Here is a 20409-nt window from a genome sequence, read left to right on the forward strand (position 1 = left end):
ATATCTAGGCCTACTATAATAGCAATATACTATAACTATTCTAACCTGATAACGTAATAATATACAGCCCTAACACATATGACACAATAACGACAATGACAATGATAGTTATCTAACTCTCTGACTCTCTGACACTACTACAACTGCTTCTACTACTCCTCCACCCACAAGGAGGCGCGAGTTTCAAACCGCCTTTTATCCGGAAGCGACACTCAGACCGAACCGATGACGTATCTACACAAACCGAGGCCTCGTTTGTCATTAGTCACGTGGATAGTGAGCCAAGATGGCTACAGTGTGAGCGGGTGTATTCGTACTCGTCTCGGAGCTTGGCAGTTTGTGATGTGAACTTTACACATATCTTTACCTAACTAATGAACCAGTTCATCACGCTTACTTAATATAACACGGAAAAATATTTTGTGACTCTTTGTGTGCGGTAGTCCTCTACTTATGGGCAAGAATCACAACAAACGGCGGAATATGTCGCAGCTAATGTTTCCTGATGACATGGACTCATGCGAAAACGGCGCCTCTTCAATCAAATCATCACCTTTACCTCCGACCCCAAGCAAAAGCCCTCCATCTAAATTCAGAGCCATCAGCAACGACGACTCAACTACTGGTATCATCCTCGAGAAACTGTCGTCCATCGAGAAGGCTACGCATGCCACTGCTAACGCCTTGGAAACTCTCACATCAACGGTACAGTCTCTTTTAAATCAAGTATCTATCCACAGTGAAAAAATACAGAAAATAGACTCTGGGACAGGAAAGCTTAAAGTCCCTGTAAAGGCAATTCTAAAAAAAAATTCTAAACACATTATAAATGTTAGAAATGTATTGCTAAATCATATTACAAAGACTGTGAACTGTGAAGTACTGAATTGTGGAGTTAGACCGTGTTTCACCGTTGCTGTGTTCCGGATTTTTTGGGCGGGGCTAAAACGGGGGCTCGATGACGCACTGGAGCCCCTGAGCTCCTGGACACGCCCCTACTTGATGACGCACTGGAGCCCATTCACATCAGTTTGCAACTCAATCGCGAGTTACTGTCACTATTAGTTACTACATCCTACAGTTTGCTAGCTAGCTATGCCTTCGTCACGGAAATGCACAGGATGCGATCACGTACAAAACACATCGGTGTCCTTATTTAAATTTCCGAAAAACTATCATATCAACAAGAGGTGGATTAATTTTGTGAAGAGCCACCTTGATTGAGAGCTGAGGATCACCGCCAAAACCCGCCTCTGTAGTGATCATTTTACACGGGATAGTTTTATAAACTTTCGTCGGAGACAACTGGGATTCATTCACTGATAATCCGCTGTTACTGGTGAATGTGGCCGAACCGACTATCTCCCGCCTCGGATCCTCCCGTCGCGCCGACAACTGGTGCCATCATCGGCAGTGCGTGCCCACCAATGAGTGTAAGTTGCCTTGTGTGCTTATGTTATAATTAGAGTAGGTAGTCCAGGCTCGAACATGTATGGCTTTGTAAAAGAAATTAAGCTGCTAGGAGCATCCTTTCCGGTGTTGTACCGAAATCCGACTCCCGGACAAATCGCACTCCCCTTCGCGTGCACGCGCAAGCGAGTTTAAATGCACTTCCTTTGCCATATATCCGTTTATCGATCGATTTTTCACACAACAAGCACCCAGATCCTGCATGGAAGCTTTGTCTACACTTAAATAAATTAACAGAAAGTGAACTAGTGTGGATAAAAGATGCAAAAAAAAAACAAACAAAACAAACAAAAAAAAAAACATGGCAGATCGATTCAAACTATAAACTTCGACGGGTAAGGAATAAAGCTCCAGCTATCAAAACAAAACTGTTAATTTCACTTAATTTAACTGAACTTATCGTTCAGCCTGATCTCATGAAATGGCGTAACTTATGTATGACACGCCAATTCGTATTTCCATTTTTGGCGTGTTATCAACACGCATAATCGCTTTTCAGCGTGTTTATCGATGCCGTTGATTTACGTTACATTACTGTAAATATATATGACCTACCCCAACCGCGTCCCTAAACCTCGGGTTAATACCATTTATGAGTGTTCCCCTACCATCCTAGGAAAAAAAATATTGCTCCCCAGATGTATATACATTTTCCTCCGTTTCGCTCGGACATTTAACGGCGTACACATACACGCGGAATCACTCGGACGTTTAACGGCGTACACATAAACGCGCGTGGACATACACGCGGTAAGCTCAAAATGCGTATAAATAACACGCCACTTGACTTGAAAGTGGCGTGTATGCTTACGCAAAGTCATGATGTCATGTTGTATCGTTTGTGTGTTAAACATGCTGTGGTTCATAGTAAAATATTGTATTACTCTCCCCATTGCACATGAATGTCATTAAAAATAATAATATTTAACCTTTTTTCACGAAGATAGGCTTTAAGAGTTCATCAAATACATATTGTAGATATATGAGGCAAATACCTGTCTTTTTGTTTGTTTGTTTTTTGCTTAATTGCGTCTTAAAATAGAAATAAAACAAATTATTAGTGATAATTGACACTTAAAGCTAAGAATGTAAAGAAACCTTAGACATTTTTTTAATAGTTATTTTCCAGCACATTAGGGCCCTAAAAAGCATTATTTATTGTATTCATTCTTTCAATTTTACATCTTACATAGCTTATGGATATACAATTAAAATAGCTGGAGCAATTGCTTTGCGGTCAGGTGCCCTTTTTAAAAAAAAAAAAAAAAAAAAAAAAACTGCTAAAAAACAAGATGGGTTTAGCAGGGGGAGTCGGATTTTTACAGCATTAAAATATGGACTGGTGAAATCACACTCCCCTCTCCAGCACAGGTGTATAAGGTCATAGACTCACCACACTACTGCCCCTGTCACATCTTGGTTTAGTGATTGTGTGGTGACAAAAGCATTTGATTGTAACTTCATTAAGATGGGTTTTCCAGGGGGAGTCGGATTTTCACAGCATTAAAATATGGACTGGTGAAATCACACTCCCCTCTCCAGCACAGGTGTATAAGGTCATAGACTCCCCACACTACTGCCCCTGTCACATCTTGGTTTAGTGATTGTGTGGTGACAAAAGCATTTGTTTGTAACTGCATTAAGATGGGTTTTCCAGGGGGAGTCGGATTTTCACAGCATTAAAATATGGACTGGTGAAATCACACTCCCCTCTCCAGCACAAGTGTATAAGGTCATAGACTCACCACACTACTGCCCCTGTCACATCTTGGTTTAGTGATTGTGTGGTGACAAAAGCATTTGATTGTAACTGCATTAAGATGGGTTTTCCAGGGGGAGTCGGATTTTCACAGCATTAAAATATGGACTCGTGAAATCACACTCCCCTCTCCAGCACAGGTGTATAAGGTCATAGACTCACAACACTACTGCCCCTGTCACATCTTGGTTTAGTGATTGTGTGGTGACAAAAGCATTTGATTGTAGCCAGGCTGGGGCTCGTATGCGAGCGCCTGGTGGCCGGGGTTAGGGCTCGTATGCGAGCGCCTGGTGGCCGGGGCTGGGGCTCGTATGCGAGCGCCTGGTGGCCGGGGTTGGGGCTCATATGCGAGCGCCTGGTGGTCGGGCCCACGGGGTCCGGCCAGGCTCAGCCTGAAGGAGCAACGTGGGGCCGCCACCTGCAGGAGGGACCGTAAGGGCCCGGTGCTGAGAGGATCGGGCGGCAGTCGAAGGCGGGGGCCCCAACAACCCGATCCCTGGACACGGAAACTAGCTCTAGGGACGTGGAACGTCACCTCGCTGGCGGGGAAGGAGCCTGAGATTGTGCGTGAGGTTGAGAGGTTCTGACTAGAGATAGTCGGGATCACCTCTACCCACGGCTTGGGCTCTTGGAACCACACTCCTCGAGAGAGGATGGACTCTTCACCACTCTGGAGTTGCCCATGGTGAGAGGCGGCGGGCTGGTGTGGGTTTGCTTATAGCCCCCCAGCTCAGCCGCCATGTGTTGGAGTTCACCCCGGTGAATGAAAGGGTCGTTTCCCTGCGCCTTCAGGTCGGGGATAGGTCTCTCACTGTCGTGTGTGCCTACGGGCCAAACGGCAGTGCAGAGTACCCAGCCTTCTTGGGGTCTCTGGGAGGGGTGCTGGAAAGTGCTCCAACTGGGGACTCCATCGTTCTACTGGGGGACTTCAATGCCCACGTGGGCAGGGACAGTGACACCTGGAGGGGCGTGATTGGGAGGAACGGCCCCCCTGATCTGAACCCGAGCAGTGTTCAGTTATTGGACTTCTGTGCTAGTTACAGTTTGTTCAGAGGTGGACTCGTCCATCACCCAAGCTGAAGTCACCGAGGTAGTCAAGAAACTCCTCGGTGGCAAGGCACCGGGGGTGGATGAGATCCGTCCCTGAGTACCTCAAGTCTCTGGATGTTGTGGGACTGTCTTGGCTGACACGCCTCTGCAGCATCGCATGGCGGTCGGGGACAGTGCCTCTGGGATGGCAGATCGGGGTGGTGGTTGGTGGAGAGTTCCTGCCTCAAGTGGAGGAGTTTAAGTATCTTGGGGTTTTGTTCACGAGTGAGGGAAGGATGGAACGGGAGATTGACAGACGGATCGGTGCAGCTTCTGCAGTAATGCGGTCGCTGTACCGGTCTGTCTTGGTGAAGAAAGAGCTGAGCCACAAGGCGAAGCTCTCGATTTACCGGTCAATCTACGTTCCTACTCTCACCTATGGTCATGAGCTGTGGGTCATGACCGAAAGGACAAGATCCCGGATACAGGCGGCCGAAGTAAGCTTTCTCCGCAGGGTGGCTGGGCGATCCCTTAGAGATAGGGTGAGAATCTCGGTCACTCGGGAGGAGCTCAGAGTAGAGCCGCTGCTCCTCCACATCGAGAGGGGTCAGCTGAGGTGGCTCGGGCATCTGTTCCGGATGCCTTCTGGACGCCTTCCCGGGAAGGTGTTCCGGGCGCGTCCCACTGGGAGGAGACCCCGGGGAAGACCTAGGACACACTGGAGATGTCTCCCGGCTAGCCTGGGAACGCCTCGGTGTCCCCCCGGAAGAGCTGGAGGAAGTGTCTAGGGAGAGGGAAGTCTGGGCATTTCTGTTTAGACTGCTGCCCCCGCGACCCAGCCCCAGATAAGCGAAAGAAGATGGATGGATGGATGGATGGATGGATGCATTAAGATTAAGGTTTTCCAGGGGGAGTCGGATTTTCTCAGCATTAAAATACAGACTGGTGAAATCAGTTGATTGTAACTCATTTTGTGTGAGTGTATACTGTACATGTTACTACATCCAAATAAAATGTATTTAATAATTTATGATTATATTTTTTAATATCCAATGTATTTTTTATTTTAAAATATTTTAATAATTCATATAATATAATAATTTAATAAAAATTACAATATATGTATATAGTTTTACTTAGAAATTAGTTTTATGATCTATTATATTAATATATTAATTAGTGGTGGGCCGTTATCGGCGTTAACGCGAGACTCTTATCGCGCGATAAAAAAAATATCGCCGTTAATCTATAGACCCCTTCACGGTCGACGTCACAGGAAAATTCTAAGTTCGCAGTGCGCATGTCGGGGTCAGAAAGTTCATTCCATCCCATTGAATTGTGTGTTAACCAGAGAATTTCTCGTCAAGAAAAAATGCCTTATTGTTGCGTCGTGGACTGTGAAAATCACACCGGTTGTGGAGTCAAGTTTTTCCGGATTCCTGCAGGATCTCATCCGTTTTTTAAAAAAAAAATAGACGACATCTGTTCAGATCTATTTTTTTACAGTCTATGGTTCAGATACTGCTGCTATCTGCTAAGTAGCATGACACAGGTCACAATTAATGCCAGATATCGAACTTCACCTAACTATTAAACCAGTTTACAGAAAACATTTGTTTACTTACCAGGGCTTAACTATACCGTTGTTGTCACAATAACTGTCAATAACACAATAGCACTACAAACACGAGCATCTTTGATCGTAGCATTGTCCCAGTCTGCCCGTTTATTATATAAAAAATACACATACTTAACAGTGTTAAATTTGAAAAAGTACTGTTCGACAGAACTGCTTGGTTTGTTACCACAGTTCGGCGTGCTTCCTCGGCGATGAAGTTCCACATTTGCGGCTATCCAACACGAAAATGCATGCAGCAAATAAGCCGTTCACAAAATTTTATTCAGATAACTCCAATTTTTTCCCACACACTGGACTTGATTTTTGATGACTGTCGACAACTTTACAATCTCCACTAGCTATTCTTTCTTCAACTCCTCAGCATCCATCTCGACGACTGCAAGCAGGTCGCGCGCGCGCGGTTATGATGCATTTTTAAAAGTGAAAGATCAGGGCGTGGCGCGTGGGCAAATAAACTGATGTGGATTTTAAATTATTTTATCAACTTGAAATACAGGCAGTCAGGCATATTTTTGTAGACGTGTTCCTAAAAATCTGAATATATTTTTACGTTTGCATGTGATTGTTTTAAACCCGTGTTTAGACCCGTGTTTCCCCCGTGTCCGACCCGACACAGTTGGATATTTTTCACCCGTTTGAGCAAAATTTGCGGGTCACCCGTCCGAACCCGTGCAGGACTCTAATCAGGCAGACAATCGCCATTAGCTAAAACAAGTTTATTATGGTTCTATTCCCATTCCTGTGATGGCAAAGACAGTGCATATATATGCCGGTCTATTAGCCGCACCATTTTTCTGACCCCATGCTGCGCGCGCACCCAACCTAGGCGTTCGATGTACAAACATTGAAGGGGTCTATTCCCCAAGTTGGGTTGGGAGATGGCTCTACTACACAAGCAATGATGACGCAATCTACCCGCGGCCGCGAGGTAAACCCGCCTGCAACGCATATTCGTCGTCATCTTAAGTAAACACGGCTGAAAGTGAAACTGCAACATCCATAATTTGGATTTGGTTCGGATTTAAGCCGTCCGACAAACAGCAGCAAACTATCCGAGTGTGTGGGGTAACGGTTCGGTAAGTTAACACATGACTAATCCGTTCTACCACCTCAAATTCAAAATGAAACATGACATCACCAGCGCGCGCGTATTATTCTCATTCCAATATATCTAGTGGTGTAACGTTAACACATAATCTATGTCTACGCCCGATTTTAAGAATCGTTGTTGTGTTTCTTTTTAACTGAAAAGACATCAGTTAGACAATATTATAACTTTAAATTTGGGGTTTCATAAGCTCAAAGCTATAATAAACATTAGACCTAGCCTACTTAAGATCTCTGCAGCTAGTGTACTTAAATTTTATTTATCTGCAAAATTATGTTGTATACTTACAGTTTTGCACAATATATGTTCTCAAAACTACATATACCCTTTAAAAAAAATAAATTTAGCAGTTGTTTAGCAGGGTCTGTGTAACCTGTTCTGAAATGGTTTTATTATAATATAGGGTAAACGTACCTATTAAGCTCACCAAAATCTACATTGAGACATTTTTAGTGCACAAGATATTGGTTTTAGTACAAGAAGTTATTTTAAAATAAAATATTAATCTCTCACACTATAATATTTCATTTTATTTTAAATGACAAAAGTATTTCAATTAAGATGTACATCATTAAATATAAAAAGTCTGGCTGTGCTTAATGGGTACGTTTTGTACCCTTTAAGCACACCCCTGTTCCCAATAAGCTCACAACAAGTTTTATTAAAAATTCTTGTTTATTTTAATTGAAAAAAGTTTTATTTGAAGGTACAGAGTCAATCACAAAAAAACAGAACACTAAAATCAAGCAACAAGGCATTCAATTTGATCAGGTAGCCTATCCTATTCATAGTGACGTGTCATTCAAACTCATTGCAACATCTAGACTAGTCCACGTTCAGCTATGTAACCCATATTGAAAAATCAAATAACAAAACAAACCAATGTGCTCCTTAAAGGGATACTCCACTTTTTTTGGAAATAGGCTCATTTTACAACTCCCCCAGAGTTAAACAGTTGAGTTTTACCGTTTTCGAATCCATTCAGCCGATCTCCGGGTCTGGCGGTACCACTTTTAGCATAGCTTAGCATAATGAATTGAACCGGACAAGACCATTAGCATCTCTCTCAAAAAAATGACCAAAGAGTTTCGATATTTTTCCTATTTAAAACTCGACTCTTCTGTAGTTACATCGTGTAATAAGACCGACGGAAAATGTAAAGTTTAAATTTTCTAGGCTGATATGGCTAGGAACTATACTCTCAAAATCGCACCTTTTCATTTTCCGTCCGTCTTAGTACACGATGTAACTACAGAAGAGTCAAGTTTTAAATAGGAAAAATATCGAAACTCTTTGGTCATTTTTTTGAGAGAGATGCTAATGGTCCTGTCCGATTCAATGATCTATGCTAAGCTATGCTAAAAGTGGGACCGCCAGACCCGGAGATCGGCTGAATGGATTCGAAAACGGTAAAACTCAACTGTTTAACTCTGGGGGAGTTGTAAAATGAGCTTATTTCCAAAAAAAGTGGAGTATCCCTTTAACTCTCTGGGTCAGAGCTTTCCTGTCTACTCCAAACTTCTTGGACAGATACGACAGGTTTCTGATGGCTCCTTCTTTGTATGACATGCCTCTTTCATCTTTGGGCATACACTATAGTTTCGTCTAGCTTTTGTCATCTTAAGACTGTGAAAATAAGTTTATTAATCATTTTTTTGAAGATTAACAGTGACAACCATCAGTTAATATTTAAATTCTGATTATTAAGTATTTACATAGACGTTTAATGTGGGTGAGCTTAAAGGGAGCACACACTGTGCTTAATTGGAGCAAAAACATTTTTTAATTAATAAATATTAAATTAAAATTTAAAGGAAAATATTTAGCTAAATTAATAATCTAGGTAATGTATTAAGTTTATACCAATTTTAATATGAACAACTATTATAGACAATATCTATGAAATTATGCTTTTTCTAATTGATGTCACACTGAAGCTGTGTGATTGTCATAGTAGTGCACCCTTTAAGCTCACCTAACAATAATATGAATTCTTTAAAAATTACAGCAGTTTAAAACCACAGACTATCAATAAAATGTAAAATTATAATATTATGGATTTAAAAGTACAAGCCATTAATTCCTGTGAAGTAATATATTAATGTAGCACACAATCTTATACAGCTAGTAAGCTAGCTATGTTCGTAGCATCTGGGCTATGTTGCTAAAACTATCTTTTAGATCTAACTGTAATTATTTCCCACATCCAGGTTCCAGGTTATAATATTTAAAAGTCTAAACATTAATCTCTTAATTTTGCAATAAGAAGATGTACTTCTTCAAAATAAAGGCTTAAACATATAAAAAATGCACATCTGAGGGGCTCCTCTTCTGGTGAAAGTTTTCAGACAGCTTTGAAAATAGCCGCCAGACAGTGTGAACACATGGACACACATATCTCAGTGTGCAATGGTCTGATTGGTTTAAAATTACAGGAGGTATATAGTAACAAACACATCAATTGGTTAATACATCAAATAGGATAATACATTGCTGTTTCTTTTTATAATCTGAGCTCCAAGATGGTAGTGTGCTTAATGGGTACTTGAGCTTAATAGGTACGTTTACCCTACTGTATATCGTTATCGCAAGAGGCTGCAATGTATATCACAATATAGATTTTAGGCCATATCGCCCATCCCTTATTGATAGCCTATAGTAGTTGATAATAACATAGGCCTATGTTGCCTACGGACGGTAACAGTACAGAAGTAACCTTTTACAGTCTATGAGTAGAACAGCTTTCTCAAGCAGTTTGTGATGCATTTTGGAAACAGGAGATGAGCCCCTGGTCTAATGCGCCACCTGGCTTGAGAAACCCGTTCTCAAAGACTTAGGCTACTTTTATAGTCATTATTTGGGTAGCACACATATTCTGAATGCCTTCGGCAGAATTCAAATGAGCCATTTTAATCTAGATTAATCTAGATTAATTTCAAAATTAATCTAGATTAATCTAGATTAAAAAAAATTAATCTATGCCCACCTCTAATATTAATATAATAAACATAACTTAATAATAATAAAAAAATACGGTTTTACTTGGAAATTGGTTTTATGATAAATATTATATTTATTATATTAGTATTATGATAGATATTTTTTGGGTTGAGCAAGACGGGAAAAAACACATTGCGCAAAAAAGCAGTTACAATCAAATGCTTTTGTCACCACACAATCACTAAACCAAGATGTGACAGGGGCAGTAGTGTGGTGAGTCTATGGGCCCTATCTTGCACCCAGCGCAATTGACTTTGTACACCGACGCATGTATCATTCCTATTTTGCACCCGCGCAAAGCGCGCTTTTCCCTCCACAGAAGCACGTCGCTAAACTGGGGAATGAACTTGCGCTCCCTGGGCGGTTCAGCGCAAAAAAGGAGGCGTGTTCTGGCGCAAACGTTCCTTCATGCTATTTTGCAGGTTTAGAAAACAATTGCGCTACTAACCAGGAAAAATAGTTTAAAGTCAGTGGCGCGTTGCGCATGTTATTCATAAGCTATTTTAAGGGCGCATGCTTGGCCATAATCAATGTAGCGTGTGCACAACGCGAATGCACTTTGATTCTCTCATCTACACAGAAGCAGGAGTTTTCATTTTTGCAAATCATACATTAAAATACATTATTACGATAGATAGATAGATAGATAGACAATTTATTATAAAAGCATCCATCTAGCTTACACATTTACCCAAATTATCATACGCCTTTTTAACCGAAGTTAATTTGGGTGGGTTTCTCCATCCCCAACGTCCCTGACGAGAGTGTTGCTCTCCTTGGCTGTGAACCGCTCCTCGCGCGCGCCTGGCAAATCCGCCGTTATAATAGGAATCCGCTTTAGAACAAGTGCGCCTGCTCTTAAAGGGAATGTGAGATGACGCTCTGATTGGTTTATTTCACGTTACGCCCAAACCAGACCTATGAATAATGAAGCTACTTCAGAGTCATTTATCCCGCCGGGAAAATAGCAACAGCGCCAAGCCCGCCCACAAAGTTACTTGCGCTTTGCGCTTTGACACTTGCGTTTCAGATCGTTAAAATAGGGCCCTATGACCTTATACACCTGTGCTGGAGAGGGGAGTGTGATTTCACCAGTCCGTATTTTAATTCTGTAAAAATCCGACTCCCCCTGCTAAACCCATCTTGTATTTTAGCAGTTTTTTTTTTTATTTTAAAAAAGGGCACCTGACCGCAAAGCAATTGCTCCAGCTATTTTAATTGTATATCCATAAGCTATATGTAAGATGTAAAATTGAAAGAATTAATAAAATAAATAATGCTTTTTGGGGCCCTAATGTGCTGGAAAATAACTATTAAAAAATGTTTAAGGTTCCCTTACGAGAACGTTCTCTCGTACTGCGTTGAAAACGCTGTGGGAAAACTCCTTTTCTCGAGAATATTGAAGCCTTTATTTTAAAACGCATTGCTGCAGCACATGCGAGAGCTAGAAGCTCGCGTGAGCGTGCTGATTGGCTTGTGCAAAGCAACTGCACGAACCAATGGCGGAACAGCAGAGGAGCGCGAGCCAATCGGGGCGCTTGGCACTCTGCCAGAGTCAAGCGCGCGAAACTGCACGTGACAGAAGAGTATAAATACACAGAGAATCCGCCATTTGACAGATTTTATCTCCTTCAGCTTTCGACTCACCTCGTCGCTGATTCTCTCCGAGTGAAGCCGCTCGTCGTCGAACAGCCGTCCAGCGGAACAGCTTCGCATCCCGGCATCTGCCAGCTGAGCGTTTCCCTGTGGCATCCGACGAGTATCCTTTTTCTCTTTCTCTCTATCCTAAAAGAGCAAATTCGCTGTTTTCACAGCGCGCGGTGTTGATTCAAATGCCGCTCTCTATCTGTGAATACTGCGGGTTTCCCCTGCTTGTGTTTACAGACACACACTCTGTGTGCTGCCTGTCTCGGCCCTGAGCACGCCGAGTCAGCGCTCACTATAGGCGGCTGCCTTCTCCGCGACGGGATGCCTGTTTCTTCTCTCCGCTCGAGACTCGCTCTCGCTTCGTCGGTGAGTTATCCCGCCCTTCTTCCGTCTTCGGCGCCCCGCGAGCCCCGTAGGAAGAAGCGTCGCGATCATGAGGCGTCCTGAACGCGGTGAGTTTAGCGGATGCACGCTGGGCTTTTCTCCACGTGCTTCCCCCACGCTCTTCTCAGTTCTGTTCTCTCAGAGCGACCAACGCCCCTTGTCTGAAGCGGCGGGATTCGTCTCTTTTGACGGATCTGCTGATGTTGATGCATGCCGCAGTTCCGTGGCGGCATCTGATAACGAGGATTGGTCGGGCTCCGCGGACCCCTCCCCCCCGTCTCAGTTAGACCCTTCTGACACTCGAGCGAATATCGACGCCGAACTCTTCCGCGTCATGTCTCGCGCTGTCAACGAGCTGGGACTCTACTGGTTTTTCTCCAGCTGAGCCTGCCAGAAGCCGCCTTGACGAGTGGTACCTGCCGGGGCGCCAACAGGCCCCTCGTCAGCGCGCCGCTCCATTTCTGCCTGAGGTCCACGAAGAGCTCGCTAAAAGCTGGCGCGCGCCCTTTTCAGCTCGAACACGCTCATCTGCTTCTTCAACGCCCTCCACTGTTGACGGCGCTGAAGAAAAAGGTTATGTGTGTCTCCTCCCACTGGAGGAAGCGGTCGCTGCACACTTATGCCCTCCCACTGCAGGAAGTTGGAGGTCTAAGACTGTGCACCCATCTAAGCCGTGCATAACTACTTCGGCCATTGCCAGCCGCGCTTATGCTGCCGCCGGTCAAGCCGCCTCTGCTCTCCACGCCATGGCGACCCTCCAAGTGTTTCAGGCGAAGCTCCTCCGCTACATGGATGATTCAGGCCCTGACCCAGACACTTTTAAGGACCTCAGAAGTGCGATAGATCTAGCGCTACGGGCCACTAAGACCACCGCTCAAGCACTGGGCCGCAACATGGCAGCCTAGTAGTTTTAGAGCGCCACCTATGGCTGACATTGACCGAAATCAGGGACGCAGACACAACCGCCTTCCTCGATTCTCCGGTCACAGCATCTGGTCTCTTCGGCCCATCTGTCAGCGGCTTCGCAGACCGCTTCACTGAGGCTCAGAAAGTCTCCAGCGCCATGAAGCATTTCCTCCCTAAACGCTCCAGTTCGGTCCAACGGCGCCCCAAGAGCACGCCGCGACCTGAGAGGGTAGCTTCACAAGTCCTCCAGCCCCGCCCAGTGGCTGAGACTAGCCAGCGCATGAAGCATGCAAAACGGTTCCTGTTCCCTAAGCGCCAGGGCCCGCAGCCGAAGCTCACGCTCGATCACGAGCCCAAGAAGCCGTCCTAACCGGCTTAAAGAGGGGTCATTGTCCCGCCGCGGCCGGACCAGCCCCGAAGATCGCTCGAGTGCTACTCTCAGCCCCCTCTTCAGTTCAGGCGGTTGGAGCAGTATTAAATGCAGAACATGGGCCCGTCACCTGTCACGCACCCCTGCACTCAAACGCTGTTTTAACAGCGACCCACAAAAAGCACAAATCGAGCAAAAATTTCTCCCTCACATACATGTCAGTTTGAACCCCCAACACTGGGCGTTCCAGATATGATAATGTCTCTATCTCTGCGGGCTCTAGCTTGGCAAGCTATTCCCGGAGTTTCAGAATGGGTAATGAACATCATAAAGCGCGGTTACTCGCTTCAGTTCGCCCGCAGACCACCGCGTTTCCGTGCGGTTATACAAACCACGGTAAGGAGCACACTGAGTCATGTCCTCCGCACCGAAGTGTTAAGTCTGCTGGCCAAAGGGGCCATCGAAAAGATCCCCCTTTCTCAGAGCGAGTCAGGTTTTTACAGCCATTACTTTCTTGTTCCAAAGAAAGACGGCGGCCTGAGACCCATTTTAGATCTGAAACATCTGAACAAGGCTCTCATGTCACGGCCGTTCAGAATGCTCACGACCAGACACATCCTGGCGCAAATTCGCCCAGGCGACTGGTTTTTCTCAATAGATCTAAAAAAAAAGACGCTTACTTTCACATTCAAGTGAACCCCCACCACAGGCCATTCTTGAGATTCGCCTTCAAGGGGCAGACTTACCAGTACACAGTCCTACCATTTGGACTGGCACTGGCACCTCGTACATTCACGAAGTGCATGGATGCAGCTCTCTCCCCCCTGAGACAGCGGGGAATGCGCATCCTGAACTACCTCGGCGATTGGCTCATATTGACCCAGTCAGAGGCGGAGTCACATACTCACAGAGCCTGGCTCCTCAGACATCTAGAATGTCTAGGGTTCAAGGTCAAATTTGCCAAGAGTATTCTGTTGCCCAGCCAACGTATCACGTTCCTGGGAACAGTTCTCGACTCTGTACTTATGAGAGCATGGCCCACACCGGCCCGTGCTCTAACGATTCAGCAGCTCGCAGCATCGCTAACAGAGGGCTCTTATGTACCCCTCAGAACGTTCCAGAGGATCCTTGGCCTCATGGCCTCCGCATCATCAGTACTCCAACTCGGCCTACTGCGTATGCGTCCTCTTCAGCTGTGGCTAGCACCTCTGGTGCCACCCCACGCCTGGCATTCAGGCCACTTGGTTATCAAGGTAAACCAGCGCTGTGTTCAAGCCCTGGCCCCTTGGAAAGACGCCAGCTGGTACCAGCAGGGCGTAAGCATGGGGGTGGTCTCAGAGAGGAGGGTGATTTCAACAGACGCTTCCAACTCAGGTTGGGGAGCGCTGTACGAGGGCAGGCCTGCCTCTGGCCTCTGGTCGAGCTCGGAGAAACGCCTACACATCAACTGCCTCAAATGAGAGCAGTTTTTCTGGCCCTGAAAACCTTCCTCCCATACCTGGCTGGACACCACGTATTGGTCCGGACGGACAACATGTCAGTGGTATCTTACATAAATCGCCAGGGCGGCCTCAGGTCCCGCATCCTGCTTGCCATAGCCACCCAGCTACTGTTATGGGCTCACACCAATCTGCGCTCGCTCAGGGCAGCTCACGTGCCGGGCACGTTGAACACAGGAGCAGACATGCTCTCTCGGGGCAGGGTTCCCCCAGAGGAATGGTCTCTCCACCCTCAGAAGGTTCTCCTACTTTGGGAGGTCTTCGGGAAGGCAGAAGTAGATCTCTTCGCCTCAGAAGACAATCGTCACTGCCCAATCTTCTTTTGAAAGAACAGGGATGCGTTGGCCCACGACTGGCCCAGCCTTCCCCTCTATGCGTTTCCTCCGGTCTCGATGCTCCCTCAGGTCATCGAACGGATCAGAGACACGAAATGCGAAGTGCTCCTGATAGCTCCTCTCTGGCGAACCCAATCTTGGTTCCCGGAGCTGATACGGCTGTCTGTGACAGACCCTTGGCCAATCCCAGTGAGGCGCGACCTCCTGGCTCAGGCCAACAGGACTATATGGCATCCCCGTCCCGATTTGTGGGCCCTACACGCTTGGCCACTCAACGGGTACCCCAGGACCTCCCAGAGGGCGTCCTGAACACGATCAGGGAGGCTAGAGATCCGTCTACCAGACGCCTCTACCACCATAAATGGTCAGTGTTTTCCAGCTGGTGTTTAGCTCGAAACCTCGACCCACACACTTGTGAAGTACCAAGAGTGCTATCCTTTCTCCAGGAGATGCTGGATGCGGGTCGTTCCCCCTCCACTCTCAAGGTATACGTAGCAGCCATTGCTGCACAGCATGTATCGGAAGCCGGAGCCTCCTTAGGAAAATGCGACCTTATAGTTCGCTTCCTTAAGGGCGCCAGAAGGCTTAACCCGCCTCGGCCGCCATCTGTCCCAGCATGGGACCTTTCTTTGGTTCTGCGGGCTCTTAAGGGACCTCCCTTTGAACCACTTCAGTCAGCCGACCTAAAACCTCTCTCCCTGAAAACCGCCCTGCTGTTGGCACTGGCGTCAGTCAAGAGAGTAAGTGACTTACAGGCGCTCTCTACTAGCGCTTCCTGTCTGGAATTCGGCCCCAATGACTCTAAGGTCATCCTTAGGCCAAGACATGGATATATTCCTAAGGTGCTCTCAACTCCGTTCAGAGCCCAGGTTATTTCTCTGTCAGCTCTTCCCACTTCAGAAGAGTTCAGTGATGTTCTCACACTCTGCCCTGTCAGAGCTTTGAGAATTTATTTAGAGCGTTCAGCCTCTTTCAGACAGTCTGAACAGCTTTTTGTTTGTTTCGGGGGCCGAACCAAAGGTCTTCCCGTCATGAAGCTCACGCTGTCCAGATGGATAGTGGATGCCATTGCTCTGGCCTACACCTCACTGGGCCTTACATGTCCCATAGGTGTTAGAGCTCACTCCACGAGAGGCGTCGCCTCCTCGTGGGCCTGGTCGAGTGGTGTTCCTATCGAAGACATTTGTGCGGCGGCCGGATGGTCCGTCCCGTCCACATTTGTGAGATTTTACAACCTGGAAGTTCCTGCTCTGCAGGCACGAGTTCTCTCTATCTAAGCTCTGGCTCTGCGGACCCAGGCTGGTTTTGACATTCTTTCTGTCACACTTGTGCGACGACCGGCTAGTCTGTTTCGTCCACATTTGGAAACGTTACAACCCAAAAGTCCCTGCTCCGCAGGTACGAATTCTCTCTAGCTAGGCCCTGGCTCTATGGATCCAGACTAGTTATGAAAATGTCTATGCAGGACGTTATGCGCTATATAACGTATGCGGCGGCCGGCTGGTCCGTTCCGTCCACATCTTAGACCTCTATGGTACCTGCCTTATAGGCATGAGTAGTCTCTATCTAACGCTGGCTCTGTGGACCCAGACTAGTTTTTGACTCAGACACTGGTTGTCATCTCGTGTTGTGGGATTCTTAAGACTGGCCCTTGGCCCAGCTTTATCTGTTTGGATATCTAAGGGCCCGAAGATTCGGTCTCTTTATCCTAGGCTATTCTGTACTTCCTGGAGCTCTCGGTGAGTCAGATTGGCCAAAGACGACAAGCACGGCGTTTTAAATAGTGTTCCCACAGCGTTTTCAACGCAGTACGAGAGAACGTTCTCGTAAGGGAACGTACTTGGTTACTTACGTAACCTCGGTTCCCTTAGAGATAAGGGAACGAGTACTGCGTTGCCTTGCCGTGCTATTGTCTCTTATGGCAGGTGTCTTTTCGCTTCAGTCGATTTAAACCTGTCAAATGGCGGATTCTCTGTGTATTTATACTCTTCTGTCACGTGCAGTTTCGCGCGCTTGACTCTGGCAGAGTGCCAAGCGCCCCGATTGGCTCGCGCTCCTCTGCTGTTCCGCCATTGGTTCGTGCAGTTGCTTTGCACAAGCCAATCAGCACGCTCAAGCGAGCTTCTAGCTCTCGCATGTGCTGCAGCAATGCGTTTTAAAATAAAGGCTTCAATATTCTCGAGAAAAGGAGTTTTCCCACAGCGTTTTCAACGCAGTACTCGTTCCCTTATCTCTAAGGGAACCGAGGTTACGTAAGTAACCAAGTACGTTTCTTTACATTCTTAGCTTTAAGTGTCAATTATCACTAATAATTTGTTTTATTTCTATTTTAAGACGCTATTAAGCAAAAAACAAACAAACAAAAAGACAGGTATTTGCCTCATATATCTACAATATGTATTTGATGAACTCTTAAAGCCTATCTTTGTGAAAAAAGGTTAAATATTATTATTTTTAATGACATTCATGTGCAATGGGGAGAGTAATACAATATTTTACTATGAACCACAGCATGTTTAACACACAAACGATAAGTTCAGTTAAATTAAGTGAAATTAACAGTTTTGTTTTGATAGCTGGAGCTTTATTCCTTACCCGTCGAAGTTTATAGTTTGAATCGATCTGCCATGTTTTTTTTTGTTTGTTTTGTGTTTGTTTTTTTGCATCTTTTATCCACACTAGTTCACTTTCTGTTAATTTATTTAAGTGTAGACAAAGCTTCCATGCAGGATCTGGGTGCTTGTTGTGTGAAAAATCGATCGATAAACGGATATATGGCAAGGAAGTGCATTTAAACTTGCTTGCGCGTGCACGCGAAGGGGAGTGCGATTTGTCCGGGGAGTCGGATTTCGGTACAACACCGGCTCTAGCGGTGACAGTTGAGTGTTGTTGTGAGTCGACTGCAGCGACTTTTCGCGCGAGTAGGCGTGGTTTCAGCGCAGCCAGCGGACACGCCCCCAGCGTTTAAGAGCAGAGACTACTGCTCATTTTTTCAAGATTTTGATCGCTTATTTTATGTACTTGCCGGCTTTTTTTATCATTAAAATTTGGCTGGGTGGCTAATAACACATTTTTCTGTGGTGTGACAAACTCAGAACACATACTTAATTTTGACTTTACAGGGACTTTAACAAAGATCATGGCTAATAGAAGTTGAGAGAAATGTAATGTACATTTTATTTCTTTTGAACAGACTCGTTCCCTGCAGCCCATTGATGAGATGTTCTTGTTTCTCAACTACCTTGCACTGGGCTCAAAACAGCGTGACCTTGCTGACCGGTACGGAGTCCACCAGTCCACAGTCAGTCGGATCATCACAACGTGGAGCAACTTTCTGTACACTGTGCTAGTCTGTGAGGATCTGGATACCAGAGGAGAAAATAAGGGCACATCTGCCAGCTGATTTGAAGGACTATGCAGACACTACAGTGATCCTGGACTGCACGGAGCTGAGGTGCCAGTGCCCTTCATCACCTCTTCTCCAAAGTGAAATGTTCTCAGCATATAAGTCCCACTGTACTCTCAAAGGGCTGCTTGGAGTGGCTCCTCATGGGGCGGTCACATTTATCTCTCCACTGTACGCTTGTTCCATCAGTGACAAACAGATCATGCGGGAGTCTGGAATTCTCTCCCTTTTGAGACCTGGGATGGCCATCATGGTTGACCGAGGTTTCCTTGTTGATGACCTTGTGCCCTGCAAGATTTATAGGCCAGCATTTCTCTCTGGAAGATCCCAGATGTCTGCCTGTGAGGTCAGGGAGACCCAAGCAATTGCACGCCTCAGGGTGCATGTTGAGCGCCTCATACGGCGTGTTAAGGAACACAAGATTCCACTTCGGCTTTTTGGCAACATTAATCAGCTGTATACTGTTGCATGTCTTCTGACGAACTATGAAAATGGGCCTCTGGTAAAGGCTTGGGCAAAGAAGCCAGAGTAGAGAGCCACTTGTCTGTAAATAGCTATTTATCTTAATTCAAATAAAAAAAAAATTGTCAATATGTTACAGAAGTTGCAATGTTACAATAATTTTTAAAGCCACTTTGTTATAATTGTTCACTTTTAGCAATGTTTAAAATTGACCAGAGTGTGTCTATAGAAATCTATCTAATCAGAATCGACACCAGTACTGAGATGTTTATTTTGTTAACTTTTACAAATGGCCAGAGAATGTTTGTTTACCTATACAAATGGTCATACGTAATTTATTTAACATTTTTGTAAGTACTTTCTTTAAGTGTTCCTTTGTAAATTACTTTTTATAAATTTCATTTTATAGTACCTCATGTTATTTATGAACTGCTGTACATTGTACATACTCTTTGAATAAAGAACTACTGAATTATTTGCATGTTATATGTACTTTAGCTCAGTGTTTTTAAGCCATCTGTTATAAAAGAATAATACTTTCATGCTCAGTGAATTATATTTACTGAGTAATAAGGGCTACCAAATTACAAACAGCAGTTATAAAATACTATTTTTAGGTAATGAATTACCCAAAAAAAAAATCTTAGGAAGAACATGTACATATGCAATAATCTATTCATTAAATTACATGTTCCATCTCATTACATTAGTATACAAATACAACAAGAAACATAGTAATAAATATGTACACATTAGTATACAAATACAAGAAACATAGTAATAAATATGTGCACATTAGTATACAAATACAACAAGAAACATAATAATAAATATGTACACATTAGTATACAAATACAACAAGAAACATAGTAATAAATATGTACAAATATTTTGCAATGGACTGAACTGATAAGAGCTGCTAGATTAGAACTGCCAGTAAGAGAAATAGAGAAAAGAGAAATTAACAGCATTCTGTAAAAGAAGCATGACAGGCTATCAGCATCTAATTATCTAGGCAAGCATTGAGATAACAATAAAAAAAGAAAGTGTCAATTTTTTCTTTCATTCTTTTGGTGACTTCACTGTCTCTGGGAATCCTCTGAATAAACATGTCTTCCTGTGTGTAGACAACAAAGTCACAACAGTCCAAACCAGAAATCAACATCTAGCCCTGGATCTGCCAAAAGTATGGATGAGATTTCCTTAATGTGTGTGTGCCCTCACTACATAGCTTGCTACATTGGGGCATTTAATTTCAACAAGGCCAAACACTGTCTGCCCCTTTGGATCGTACACGATGCCATCAGGTGATGACCCCATCCAGGGTGCGTCAGGGTGGATAAGGAAGCCACAGGGATAGTGGTTAACCTCCCTTACTCTGCAGTACTCCTCTAC

At 44.8% G+C, this 20409-nt stretch overlaps 1 protein-coding gene across 1 annotated transcript; it reads left to right on the forward strand.

The window, feature by feature from the left end:
* Positions 1-275: 275 nt before the first annotated feature.
* LOC308685264 (uncharacterized protein) lies at positions 276-19488 on the forward strand. The gene is made up of 2 exons (XM_081356931.1): positions 276-705; positions 18340-19488. The coding sequence occupies exons 1-2, from the start codon at positions 454-456 to the stop codon at positions 18547-18549; spliced, it is 462 nt and encodes a 153-aa protein (XP_081213057.1). The 5' UTR covers positions 276-453; the 3' UTR covers positions 18550-19488.
* The last annotated feature ends 921 nt before the right edge of the window (positions 19489-20409 follow it).

The sequence above is a fragment of the Scardinius erythrophthalmus genome, assembly GCF_964197995.2.
Source record: "Scardinius erythrophthalmus genome assembly, chromosome: 25".
Taxonomy (NCBI): domain Eukaryota; kingdom Metazoa; phylum Chordata; class Actinopteri; order Cypriniformes; family Leuciscidae; genus Scardinius; species Scardinius erythrophthalmus.

Coding starts and splice junctions, on each gene's coding strand:
- LOC308685264 (XM_081356931.1), top strand. CDS start 454: ATGGGCAAGAATCACAACAAACGGCGGAATATGTCGCAGCTAATGTTT. Junction 706..18,339: donor TGGAAACTCTCACATCAACG/GTACAGTCTCTT, acceptor TCTTTTGAACAG/ACTCGTTCCCTGCAGCCCAT.